This window comes from Corythoichthys intestinalis, chromosome 9 (assembly GCF_030265065.1).
Source record: "Corythoichthys intestinalis isolate RoL2023-P3 chromosome 9, ASM3026506v1, whole genome shotgun sequence".
NCBI classification, from domain to species: domain Eukaryota; kingdom Metazoa; phylum Chordata; class Actinopteri; order Syngnathiformes; family Syngnathidae; genus Corythoichthys; species Corythoichthys intestinalis.
The window spans coordinates 3,290,278-3,304,652 of record NC_080403.1 but is presented as its reverse complement, the minus strand read 5'-3'; the positions used below and the strand labels follow the sequence as shown (position 1 = coordinate 3,304,652).

The 14,375-nt window shown below is 39.7% G+C and overlaps 1 protein-coding gene across 2 annotated transcripts in view; it reads left to right on the top strand.

The window, feature by feature from the left end:
• The window catches only part of terf2ip (telomeric repeat binding factor 2, interacting protein), a 54,519-nt gene extending 40,369 nt beyond the window's left edge, over nt 1–14,150 (top strand). For both annotated transcript variants that reach the window (XM_057846213.1, XM_057846212.1), the window contains 3 exons: nt 9,580–9,665; nt 12,844–13,104; nt 13,759–14,150. In XM_057846213.1, coding sequence (XP_057702196.1) covers nt 9,580–9,665; nt 12,844–13,104; nt 13,759–13,980 — 569 coding nt within the window. In that variant the 3' untranslated portion in view covers nt 13,981–14,150. The remainder of the gene's footprint in view (nt 1–9,579; nt 9,666–12,843; nt 13,105–13,758) is intronic.
• The last annotated feature ends 225 nt before the right edge of the window (nt 14,151–14,375 follow it).

The window sequence follows — 14,375 nt, the reverse complement described above, 5'->3', positions numbered from 1 at the left end:
GGTCTGAAGAAAGTTTGCCCCACTCCTCAACGCAGAATACTTTCAGCTATGAGATGTCTGAGGGGTTTCCTGCATGTACAGCCCATTTCAAGTCACCCCACAGCATCTCAATAGGATTAAGATCTGGGCCTTGACTCGGTCATTCCAGGACTCCCCATTTCTTCCTTTTCAGCCAGTCCTTGGATTTACTGGTATGTTTAGGTCATTGTCATGTTGCAGGGTCCAGTTTCTCTTCAGCTTTAATTTTTTCACGAATGGTCTCACATGTTCCTCAAGCACCCTCTGACACGTGATAGAATTCATGGTGGATTCTATGATGGTGAGCTGGCCAGGTCCTGCTGTAGCGAAGCATCCCCATACCATGACACTTCCACCTCCATGCTTCACATTCGGTATGAGGTTCTTTTCCTGGAATGCTGTATTGGGTTTACGGCTTCTTTTCTGGTATCCAAATAATTCAATTTTAGATTCATCTGTCCAAAGAACATTATTCCAGAAGTCCTGGTCTTTGTCTACATTCACTATGGCAAACTTCAGTCTGGCCTTCATGTTCTTCTTGGAGAGCAAAGGTTTCCTCCTTGCACACCTCCCATGAAGGTTAAACTTGTGAAGTCTCTTTCTGGTTGCAGAGGCATGCACTTTCATATTAACAGTAGCAAGAGGTAGGTCTGTAGGTACTGTAGGTCCCGTGATGACATTTTATGGTTTTTGGAGACTATTTTTAGCATCTTGCAGTCTGCTTTCGGGGTGAACGTCCTAGAATGGCCAGACCTGGGCATGTTGGCAGTTGTTATGAATGTCAATGGATGGAGGAGCCTTTAACCTCGCCCGGCTGCGCGCAACCACTAAAACCACCACCACAACAATACGAGAAATGCAGTATGCTGACGACAATGCCACCCCCTGCCAGGCTGCAGAAGATCTTCAATTAACAGCAAACGTATACAATGCCGCATACAAACGTTTTGGCATGCAAGTTAACACTGACAAGACCAAAATAATGATTCAAAATCCACCTGGCCGGGCACTCCCAAACACAAACACCGCAATTAATGGACATCTCCTAGAGGAAGCGGACCAATTTCCATACCTAGGCAGCATCCTTCCTTCGACTCCCACATGTATAAAGGATGTTCAAAAAAGAATCAGGGCAGCCCACTCTGCCTATGGGCAGCTCAGTAATCGGGTGTTTACTAGCAGTGCAACGGTTTGCGGTTCAAAACCGAACCGTACGGTTCGCCCTGTACGGTTCAATACGCCTTTATGAACCGCGCCTTTTCGGTTTTGCAATTAATTTATTCCGAACGCTTGTGGAATGAATTGGTCGAGCTCTGTGTGCCTGTGTGTGACGTGAAGCACAGCTGTGGAGAAATTCCCGCCCCGCAAGTAAATGTCTGATCGCTGTCAAGCACCTGTGTAATAGAAGCAGAGAAACGGCCTCTCTCGCTTACAAGCGAAGTGAAAGTGAAACAAGAAAGAAAACAAAACGCTATGTCGAGCGGAGGAGTGGAGAGACCAAATTTTGAGGAAGCACCTGGCTCTTTCAAATCTGCAGTGTGGCAACATTTCGGGTTCCCTGTGGACTACAATGCGGAGGGAGAGAAAATATTGGGAAAAAAAATAAATCCATATTCAAGCATAGCTCAGCGCTTGTTCCCTATGCTAATGGAAACACTTATAACATGACTCCGGCACCTCAGCTGGCCGGCATCACCCACAGTTATCCCTTTCTCAGAGCAGGACTACCCCGAAGAGGACACCAGTGAAAACACACGTTCGTTAATTTATTTGCAACGCTTGACCCGCGTTACATTGTTCACTCGCGGACATATTTCTCCAACAACGTAATCCCCGACATTTATGAAATGGCATGCAAAGCCATCGAAGAGGATTTCGCTAAAGCACATAGTTTCGCCCTGACCACTGATAGTTGGACGTCCCATGCTACAGAGTGCTACTACCTAACTGTGACGGTCCACTATAATTCATACCTGTCAAGTTGTACGGTCTTGGCGTAATTTTTACAAGTGAGCACTGATTTTTAAATGTGTAAGTTTTTCGTGCGTTACGTTTTTATTTTTATTTTTTCGCTCCGTTCAGATTTTGTCACCCTTTTCGGCAACGAGACAATGTGCGTTAATACGTTGGTTGAATGACGCCAGAAAAGAAAAGTGTTTGTTGTGACGCTGTAGCAAACGCGATGCTAGGCTAGGTGGCTCCAATATTTCCTGACTGTAGCCGACAGCCTACAATCTACGCCTAGATATTTCATGCATATAGAACTACATACAAAATGAAAGACTCGGTAGCGTTAGTAAACAGCCGCCATTTTAGAGCAGTAAAGTTCTCAGAAAGGCTCTGTTGTAGTGAACCTTCCTAGCGAGCCTAAGTAACTTTTCATCTAAAATACTCCTAAATCAGAAAAATCTTGACTTGAGTCTATATTTAAAGGATTAAACGGTTTTAAAATTTTTCACATGTCGAAAGTAGATATAAGGGAGCTAATGCAAAAATGGAAGCAATTTCATCTACTTTAACGGTTGATTCACAACATTAAATGACCTCCAAACATAGCAAAGGTTACTATGTTTTTGTTTTTGGAAAAAATGGGGAAAAAAACATGAAAGGTAACACCAGTTACTTTGCCAAGTAACTTTTTTACTACTGTTTGTGTATTTCAGTAGTCACTACAAAAGCCAAAGAGCTAAGAGGCATATTAACCGTCGAAAATGTTTACATTTTAAGTGTTTATTTCACTTTCTTAAAAGCAAAATAAAGGCAGTTTTTTATTTAAAAAAAAAAAGCAAACCGAAACCGAACTGAAACTGTGATCCCAAAACAGAGGTTCAAACCGAACCGTGGGCTAACTGAACCGTTGCACCCCTAGTGTTTACCAATCACGCGCTAACAGTGGCTACTAGAGCTGGGAATCTTTGGGCACCTAACAATTCGATTACGATTCAGAGGCTCCGATTCGATTATAAAACGATTATTGATGCACCCCCTCCTTTTTTAATTCGTACATTAGTTCCAAAATTGTTCAAAAATCCTCTACTATTTCAGTATCAAGTTAACATATAACAGTAAACAAATATACAAAAATAACGGTAAATAAAAAACTGCAGTCCCCCTTCTATATCAGCAGCTTTAAACATTCAATTAATTTAATGTTGGGAATCAACTGTTACAGTTGTTAAAATTGCTCCCGTTATTCCATAATTTCCCTTCTGTCTACTTATATCAAAGTTTTAACACTATTTCATTATTTAAAGATAGATTTAAGACAAGATTCTGCCGATTTAGGAGTATTTTAGATAAAAAGTTAATTAGGTTCGCTACAACAAAGCCTTCTACAGAAGTCTACTGCTTTAAGATGGCTGCTGTCTACTTACGCCAGAAAGTCTGTCATTTCGCATCTCTGTTTAATAATACATGTTCTAACACCGACGTCGTCCGTCATTTTGCATCTAGTTCTACATATATATGATATCTACTGTAGCCGTATGTTTACAGCAACTAGCAACTGGGCGTTGTTTGTAGCGGCTGTTAGCCGCAGTCAGGTATGTTTGTTTTTTTATCTAGCGGTCCATTCCTCATTGCGCCCCAAAGACCGCGCAGACGGTGTTTTACTTCCGCTTTACCTGGTATAATTAAATAATCGGAATTTGGATATTTGTGAATCGTTCTCGAATCTTCCACGGCCGAATCGCGAATAACCTAAGAATCGGAAATTTCGCGCGCCTCTAGTCGCTACAAAAATCATGGTCTTAAAGGCAATAGTCCTGTCTACACTCTTGTATGCATGCGAAACGTGGACACTCTACAGGACTCTACACTACACTACACTCTACATTAAAAGCCTAGAGCGCTTCCAGCAGTACAAGCTGAGACAAATTTTAAAAATACCATGGGAGAGCCACGCCACCAACATAGATGTCCTAAAACGAGCCTCAGTAACTAGTGTTGAAGCCACCATTATCTACCACCGTCTCCGCTGGGCAGGCCATGTTCAAAGAATGGATTCTTCCCGACTCCCCAAAATAATGCTGTATGGCGAGCTCACAAATAGCACTACACCACGAGGAGCCCTAAAGATGTGCTATAAAGACCAGCTCAAGCGCACCCTGGTACGAACTAACATCCATCCCTCGTCGTGGGAGCAAACTGCCATGGCAAAACATGGAGGGGAGCTATTCACCAAGGCATTGTGGCTTTCGAACAAAAACGAACAGAAAACGAAGAGGCAAAACGGAGGAGAAGACAAAAGAGACAACAACAATCCCGTCCTCCACCGACCCTCCCTTGTACACAATTGCAGCGATTATTCCACCATAGACTAGGCCTCTCAAGTCATATGAGACATAAACACCCCCCATGAAAATAGGCTAATAAACGACTGAAACTAATTCTCGGACACGAGTGTAAAGCCGCCGACGACCATACTGATAAGTGTCTACAATCTTCTTTCTGAAGGCCCCAGACAGCTCCTTTGATCTCACCATGGTGTTTTCCCTCACTTCAACAGTCAGTCACTGTTGAAAATATTCTGAGGAGTGAGGAGTGGAGGTCTGAGGAGGACTTTTTTTCAGACCGATGTCAAAGACTGGTAGATGGCTACAAATGCGTCTCACTGAAATTATTTCAGCCAAAGGGGGTAACACTAGCTATTAGTTTGTAGGGTGTCCTAACTTTTCCCCTCAGTTAGAATAGGCATTTTTGTTGATATATTTGGTTTAATGAGTTAAACAATGCTATTTTTTTGTTGTTTACTTGCAATTACATCACTGTCTTTTCCAGAGATGAAGAAAAACAAGATCAGACATTAGTATTTGACCATTTCTTCATGAAAAACTGAATATTTAATGGGGTGTCCTAACTTTTTCACATGACTGCAACAACAGCCAAATCATGCACTTTAGTATGAACACGTAGATGAAAATTAGAGAGCGGCAAATTATCTGTCAATTCTGTATTGGAGCTGTACACGAATTGAGGTTGACTTTTAGCATATGAATTGGCATGGAAAAGCCATATGCGAATCTAAAATTTTGGCCTTAAATTAGAAGGAAAATGCTTATTATTAATTGCCCTGTAGGAATATTTCCTGCGTATATTGAATAATGAAGCAAGCAGTTTTGCTTTCTCAAATTTTTTCTCTCTCTTCCTTTTGTGTTTGCATTTGAAGAAAATACCAAATCATTTTCAGAAATCCTCCAAATTGGCAAGCAGAAAATTATTGCAGTAACATTAATTGGTTGTATGCAATATCTTCCAAGTTTTGCGTTAGCAGCAAATAGGGCATTACAGGGTTCCCGTGGGTCCTTAAAATGTCTTAAATTTAAAATTAAGATAATCAACGTCTTAAATTGTCTTAAATTTAATGGAAACTTGCAGCAGGTATTACATTTCCAGAAGATGTGTTTAATGCCAGGGTTGCTCTCAAAATTTTCCATTAGAATAGTGTTGGCTCATTGGCTGCCATTGACGGCGCCCAACATGCAATTCATTTTGCCTGCTTGGACGTCTAGCGCCTTCAATGGCACTGAAACCAAACCGTGTCTTGTGGGCATTTCCAGGTCACTTCCTGTTCATATAGGACATTTAGAGGTGAGTTCCTGTTAATTTTAGTCACTTCCTATTCATTTGGGGACAGTCTTGAGTCACTTCCTTTTTGTGTAACCCAAATCAACAGGAATGACCTGTAAATGCCCCAAAATGAACAGGAGGTGACCTGTTAATGTCTCAACAAGAAGTGACCGAAAATCAAAAGGAAATGACGTCAAATGCCCCAAAATTAACTTGTTCATTCCAATTCACAGCAAAAGAATGAAAAGAGTTTGTTTACCTGTGTATTAGTTGCTTTGTAGAATATCCTAAAATGATCGATAATTGTTGTATTGCCATATCGTGAGATAATCGTTAGCCTTGTATCGCAAATCAAAAAACCTGAAGTACAGTGAATTATTTTTTTTTTTCTCCATCAGAAATTTTTGGGACACGGTTTGGTCTTAAATGATGTATTTAAGGTCTTAAAATGTCTTTAAAAGCATTTAATTTTGAAAATGCTAATACTAACCCTTATTCCTGTTAAAAACACAAGCTAAAGAACTGATTTTTGTAACTGGAATACATACAGTGCCGGCCAAAACTATTGGCACCCCTGCACTTCTGTCAAATAATGATCCCAGAAACCTCTCCCAGAAAATGATTGCAATTACAAATGCTTTGGTAGCAATATCTTCATTTATTTTGCTTGCAGTGAAAAAACACAAAAGAGAATGGGGGAAAAAAATAAATCATTATCATTTTACACAAAACTCCAAAAATGGGCCAGACAAAAGTATTGGCAAGTATTGGCACCCTCAGCCTAATACTTGGTAGGACAACCTTTAGACAAAATAACTGCGAACAACCGCTTCCGGTATCCATCATTGAGTTTCTTACAATGCTTTGCTGGAATTTTAGACCATTCTTCTTTGGCCAGCTGCTCTAGGTCTCTGAGATTTGAAGGGTGCCTTCTCCAAACTGCCATTTTCAGATCTCTCCACAGGTTTTCTATGGGATTCAGGTCTGGACTCATTGCAGGCCACTTTAGAAGTCTACACTGCTTTCTCTCAAACCATTTTCTAGTGCTTTTTGAAGTGTGTTTTGTGTCATTGTCTTGCTGAAAGACCCAGCTTTCTCATACTGGGCCCTACATTATGCTGCAAAATCTGTTGGTAGTCTTCAGACTTGATAATGCAATGCCATGCACATGGTCAAGCAGTCCAGTGCCAGAGATGGCAAAGCAACCCCAAAACATCAGGGAATCTCCGCCATGTTTGACTGTTGCGACCGTGTTCTTTTCTTTGAAGGCCTTGTTTTTTTCCCTGTAAACTCTTATGTTGATGCCTTATCCCTAAAAGCTCTACTTTTGTCTCATCTGACCAGAGAACATTCTTCTAAAACGTTTTTGGCTTTTAGGTAAGTTTTGGCAAACTCCAGCCTGGCTTTTTATGGCTCTGGGTCAGAAGTGGGGTCTTCCTGGGTATCCTACCATAGAGTCCCTTTTCATTCAGACGCCAATGGATATTACGGGTTGTACCCTCGGACCGCAGGAGAGCTTGAACTTGTTTGGATGTTAGTCGAGGTTCTTTATCCACCATCTGCACAATCGTTTGTTAAAATCTCTTGTCAGTTTTTCTTTTCCGTCTACATCTAGGGAGGTTAGCCACAGGGCCATGGGCTTTACACTTATTGATGACACTGCACATGGTAGACACAGGAACATTCAGGTCTTTGTAGCCTTGAGATTGGTTGCTTCCTCACAATTTTGCTTCTCAAGTCCTCAGACAGTTCTTTGGTCTTCTTTCTTTGCTCCATGCTCAATGTGATACACACAAGGACACAGCACAGAGGTCAACTTTAATCCATTTTAACTGGCTGCAAGTGTGATTTAGTTATTGCTACCACCTGTTATGTGCCACAGGTACAGTGGGGCAAATAAGTATTTAGTCAACCACCAATTGTGCAAGATCTCCTACTTGAAAAGTTCAGCGAGGCCTGTAATTGTCAACATGGGTAAACCTCAACCATGAGAGACAGAATGTGGGAAAACAAAAACAGAAAATCTCATTGTTTGATTTTTAAAGAATTTATTTCCAAATTAGAGTGGAAAATAAGTATTTGGTCACCTACAAACAAGCAAGATTTCTGGCTGTCAAAGAGGTCTCGCTTCTTCTAACGAGGTCTGAGTTCTAACGAGGCTCCACTCGTTACCTGTATTAATGGCACCTGTTTTAACTCATTATCTGTATGAAAGACACCTGTCCACAATTTCAGTCAGTCACACTCCAAACTCCACTATGGCCAAGACCAAAGAGCTGTCGAAGGACACCAGAGACAAAATTGTAGACCTGCACCAGATTGGGAAGACTGAATCTGCAATAGGTAAAACGCTTGGTGTAAAGAAATCAACTGTGGGAGCAATGATTAGAAAATGGAAAGCATACAAGACCACTATTAATCTCCCTCGATCTGGGGCTCCATGCAAGATCACGCCCCGTGGCGTCAAAATAATAACGAGAACAGTGAGCGAAAATCCTAGAACCACACGCGTGGACCTAGTGAATGACCTAAAGAGAGCTGGGACCACAGTAACAAAGGCTACTATCAGTAACACAATGCACCGCCAGGGACTCAAATCCTGCACTGCCAGACGTGTCCCCCTGCTGAAGAAAGTACATGTCCAGGCCCGTCTGCTGTTCGCTAGAGAGCATTTGGATGATCCAGAAGAGGACTGGGAGAATGTGTTATGCTCAGATGAAACCAAACTTTTTGGTAGAAACACAGGTTCTCGTGTTTGGAGGAGAAAGAATTACTGAATTGCCTCCGAAGAACACCATACCCACTGTGAAGCATGGGGGTGGAAACATCATGCTTTGGGGCTGTTTTTCTGCAAAGGGACCAGGACGACTGATCCGTGTAAAGGAAAGAATGAATGGGGCCATGTATCGAGAGATTTTGAGTGAAAATCTTCCATCAGCAAGGGAATTGAAGATGAGACGTGACTGGGTCTTTCAGCATGACAATGATCCCAAACACACAGCCAGGGCAACAAAGGAGTGGCTTCGTACGAAGCTTTTCAAGGTGCTGGAGTGGCCTAGCTAGTCTCCAGATTTCAACCCCAGAGAAAATCTGTGGAGGGAGTTGAAAGGCCGTGTTGCCCAACGACACCCCCAAAACATCACTGGTGTAGAGGAGATCTGCATGGAGGAATGGGCCGAAATACCACCGACAGTGTGTGAAAAGCTTGTGAAGAGTTACAGAAAACGTTTGGCCTCCGTTATTGCCAACAAAGGGTACCTAACAAAGTATTGAGATGAACTTTTGGTATTGACCAAATACTTATTTTCCACCATGATTTGCAAATAAATTCTTTACAAATCAAAAAATGTGATTTTTTCCCCACATTCTGTCTCTCGTGGTTCAGGTTTACCCATGTTGACAATTACAGGCCTCTCAAATATTTTCAAGTGGGAGAACTTGCACAATTAGTGGTTGACTAAATACTTATTTGCCCCACTGTAACTAACAGATGCTGTTAATTACACAAATTACAGAAGCATGACATGATTTTTCAAAGGGTGCTAATACTTTTGTCCAGCCCATTTTTGGAGTTTTGTGTAAAGTGATAATGATTTAATTTTTTTCCCCATTCTCTTTTGTGTCATTTCATTGCAAGCAAAATCAATGAATATATTACTACCTAAGCATTTGTAATTGCAATTATTTTCTGGGAGAAATTAAGCATTATTTGACAGAATTGCAGAGGTGCCAATACTTTTGGCCAGCACTGTAATTGAATTCATATAGTTGAAATACTGCCCATTCCTGGTTGAGCCTTGCCACACAGTGTGAAGGGAGAGAGGAAGAAACACTTCACTGCATGCTTCTGAATAGCTTAAAGTTCAACAGTCATTACAATTGATAGAAATTGGTTAATAATTGGTGGCTGATGGATCGAATTACCCTTAATTAATAAATTAAACTTAGTTTGGTCTTTGTCTAGTTTTTTTTTTTTTCATTTGCTCTTTGCAGGTCAGTCTAAATTAGGCCAGGGAGAGAGGAAGAAGACTCAGATAGAAAAGATCTTAAGGGAGTTTTCCAGTTCCGGTGAAAGTGAGGTAGGTAAATTGTTTATGTGTATATACTGTACTGTACCTCACGTTACGAAAGGGGTTTTGCAATATTATATTGCAATATTAAAAATAGAAGAATTTTCACTAGGTAACTTGAATAGCTCTGTTTAGGATTGGCCTGAAAGCTATCGGAAAAAAAATAACATTGTGATATTTTTTGCCAAGGCTCCACACTTACTTTTTCTATTGGTTGTTCTTTTTTGTTAAGGTGCACCAGCACAAAATGTAGCTCCGCCCACATTTTTCATTGCATCATATTTAATGCCATACTTTCAATCACTCTCATTCACATTCAGATAATTTATTCATTCATCTTCTGTGCCACTTTTCCTCACGAGGCCGCGGGGGTGCTGGAGCCTTTCACAGCTAACTCTAGGCAGAATTCATTCACATCCGTTCACACCTACGGACAATTTGTAGTGTTCAGTCAGGGTACCATGCACGTTTTTTTTGGGTTGTGGCAGGAACCCGGAGAAAACCCATGCAGGCACGGGAAGAACATGCTACATGAGGTGAACGTGCTAATCACTTCCACCATGCCGCCTTCATAGTGTGAATTATTTTTAAACAAGAACAATGTAGAAAAATGCTTGTCTTTATTAAATGTTTCATTGAGTGAGTTCTCTCAAATTAACAACACTGATCATCACAACAAATTGAAAGTATATCTACAAAATCGTTGCAGTACAAACAATTTTTACAGCAAAAACGAAGCACAAACGATTGACACGAAAAATGTGGGGCTAGTTGACCTCAGATTGACCTATAAACAAATTGTAAATATCACAAAAACGATATTAGCACAAACAAAACTTTTTACAGCACAAACGATTGACATTTTTATATACGGTATATATTTGCGTCTGATGCGGGGCCAACTTCATGGATGCAGGGTGAGAAGCTGTGGCACTGTACAAGCATGAAACAGAAAAACAAGTTTGCGTGTTTAAGAAAAAAAAATATTGAAAGTCCTCGCGATGCAAGTATTGGACATCTGCACATCGCGATGTCGATCTTCAAATGATATAAGAATTGTTTTGATTAATATTGGAAAGGCGAAGTCAGTGTTCTGAATCTATATACATTCCATTTTTTGCACTAGTAAATTCTATCAACTAAGCCTGCACAATATATCGTTTTAACATCGCCATCGCAATGTGCGCATGCGGAATAGTCACATCGCAGGACGTGCAATTTTTTTTTCTCTTTTTCAACATTTAAACTTTTGTTTTACTTCATGAATGCAGCAATTGTGCTGATCCTGGATTAAACTGAGTTATAAAAATTAGGGCCGATGGCACAATTTTTCAGAGCATCGGAATTTAAAAACAACATACATTCATGTTTTTCTACTTCATGCTTATACAGCACAGCAGTGTCTCACTCTCCCTCCTGCTAGGCAGCGCGACCAAACTGTTTTTCTTTGTCAACAGTGCAGCTGTCCTGAACGGAACTATTCAAGTTATTTGGTTAAAATTTTGTCATTTTAATATCGCAATATAATATCGCAAACTCCCCAATAATCGCAATGATAGTTTTTTTCCAATATCGTTCAGGCCTACTATCAGCATTTAACCTCAGTGTTCATGTGTGAATAATTATTGTTATTTACATGTCTATTTGTACTTAAATAAAGAATTTGAGTGCTCCAAAATGGTTTTGTGAATTAACAAGCATCAACAAAAATTTCATTGCTAAATTAGTTTAAAAAAAAAAAATTTGTATATATATTAGTCGACTAATTGTAACAATAGTCGGCTGACTGATCGGGAGAAAATTAGTCGTTTGGGACAGCCCTACCGGAACATATTTCCTCCACACCCTTCTCACCTCTTTAACCCCTGACCCATTTTCATGCCCGCATAGCACTTCAGCTCGCAATTCAATTTGACTTGAAGGTAGTTCGTTAGTTTGTCCAATTATAAATTAAAAAGGTTAATTGATAAAATTTACTTACCAATGCAATCTTTGAGTCAGGGAACATTTCTTATGCTAGTTCTGAGAAGTGATCAGCAATAGTTGCAGGCAAATTGTGTTCGGCAACAAATTGGCAGAATAAAATCTCCACTTGTGTCACTTTCCATTCTGCAGACTTCATCTTTATGACCAGTGTTGTTAATCTTACTTTTAAAAATTACAATTAGAAATTACTTCTCCCAAAAAGTAATTGAGTTAGTACCTCAGTTACCTGAATGTAAGAGTAATTAGTTACTTCGCAAAGTAACTGGTGTTACCTTTCATGTTTTAAATAAACAACATAGTATCCTTTGCTATGTTTGGAAATCGTTTAATGTTGTGAATCAACTGTTGAAGTTGTTAAAATTGCTACTGTTTTTGTATTAGTTCCCTTCGGTCTACTTTCGACATGTTAAAGTTAAAACTGTTTCATCATTTAAAGATAGATTCAAGTCAAGATTTTGCCGATTTAGGAGTATTTTCAATAAAAAGTTACTCAAGTTCGCTAGGAAGGTTCACTACAAGAGAGCCTTTTTGAGAAGTCTACCGCTTCAAAATGGCGGCTGTTTATTAACGCCGCCGTCTGTCATTTCGCATCTAGTTCTATAAGCGTGCAATATCTAGGCATAGATTGTAGGCTGTCGGTTACTGTCAGGAAATATTGGAGCCACCTAGCCTAGCATCCCGTTTGCTACAGCGTCACAACAAACACTCTTCTCTCTCAGTGTCTCTGACTTTTCTCTCGTCATTCAACCAACATAGAAATGCATCGTAACACACATTGTCTCGCTGCCGAAACGGAGACAAAATCCGAACGGAGAAAAAAAAACATAATGCACGAAAAACGTACAGATTTTGAACGTACAGCGTACACATTTAAAAATCAGTGCTCACTTGTACAAATTACGCCGAAACCTTACAATTTGTCAGGTATGACATGCAGCACCCATGGTGAAACAGATGTCTTGGAGCATATTACTTGGTGAGATGCTTGTGACAATGTTGTGGCATTAGCAGTGGCATATAAAAAAATAATGGAAAAAATAAAATTATACACCTTTGATTTCTAGAAATATTTTCAGTGAAATAAACATGATTATTGTAATAGGAGCATTTTTTTTTTTACCTCCAATGTGACCTTGGCTCAGCAGCACAGGATGATTTGCTTGCATCAAAAAGAATCACAAGTCCTTTTTCCTTTCCTCAGTCTGGTGAAGAAATTTTCCAAACACCATGTGAAACATTGGTCTCTGCGGACACTTCTCCAGCCCGACCTGACGAACGCCACGATGAACAAGAATGCAGCGGATCAGAAAGCCCCACTATGGGACCAAGCCGCACCAGCAGGTCGGCATCCTTACATGAACTGGGTGGTGAGTTTGAAGAAGAAGATGCAACCCTACAAGAGCGAGCCCAAGTTGATGAGGACATGCAGTGCATCAGAAACCTGATGAAGCAGACGAACCAGGTTAGCTATTTAAATTATGCATCACATGCTTAACATTTTCCTCCAGATTGGGGTTCACCTAAAGATATTTTTACATAAAATAATATCTTTGCCAAGGCATACACGTAGTAGTGTGCAGAAAAATACTTAATACAGAAAAAAAACCTAAAACGAGAGCAAAAATCACAAAAACACCAGAAAAAACCCTTGAAAATCCCAAAATCATGGAAAATTTGAAATGAAAATTGAAGAAAAAAATGTGTGGTAAATGCGGAAAAAAATCTCACTAAAATTACAAATAATAACAAAAATTGAAATAAATGTATAAATGTTGAAATAAATAAATAAATATATATTGGAATAAATGAATGAATGTTGAAATAAATGTTGAAATAAATAAAGTAAAAAAAAAAATAAATAAATAAATATAAAATAATAATAATAAAAAGTGAAAAACAAAATTTGAAATGAGTAAATGTTTAAATTAGTATCGAAATAAATAATGCCACATTTAATAATTTGTGTATTTAATTTTTGCTTTCATGGTCCTCCATAGAGCACGAACTGGCGCGAGAGCCCTATTGTAATGTAATATTGTCATGTTGTTGTAGGACGATCTTGAAAAACTGGGAAGTGTTACATTTTTTAATTAATGTTTTATAATGTACTTGCTAGGACTTGATATCTGTTACTAAAGCCTTGCTGAAGACCAGTGGCGATGTGTCTGCTGCATCACGCCTGCTTTCGCATCCCACGTCCTTTAATTCACCGTTTTGGGACCGCCGAGATGACGACGTCCTGCTGTCGGCCGACCCTGGTCCCCTCAAGCAGCTCCTGGAGAAGCATGGCCAAGCGGGTGTGTCTAAGCGTAGGATATTCCTCAATGTAGAGCGCTGAAAGTGTGGAACATACCCACCTGTTTTCTTAAGTATTTCTGATGAGTTGGTACATGCTGTAATACTTTATTCATACAGTACATTTTATCAAAGTTACATGTCTGTTTCAAATGTGTTGCAATTAATATGCAGAATCTATATTTTTTCTACTAATAAAAGTTAACATTTGTACTTAGTCTCCTTTGTGAAGCGGAAGAGAGTACAGTAGAATAGTTGTGTTCCATTTAATCGCAGTTGATAGATTGAGTGAGATAGAGTGTTAATCTCAAAGCCAAGCTTGTCCAAAAGAGATCCAGTTGGATCTAAATCTGGGGTCTCCAACCTATTCCACAACAGCCTGCTGTGGGTGCAGGATTTCATTGTAGTTAAACAAGGTGACACCTTTTTACCAAAATC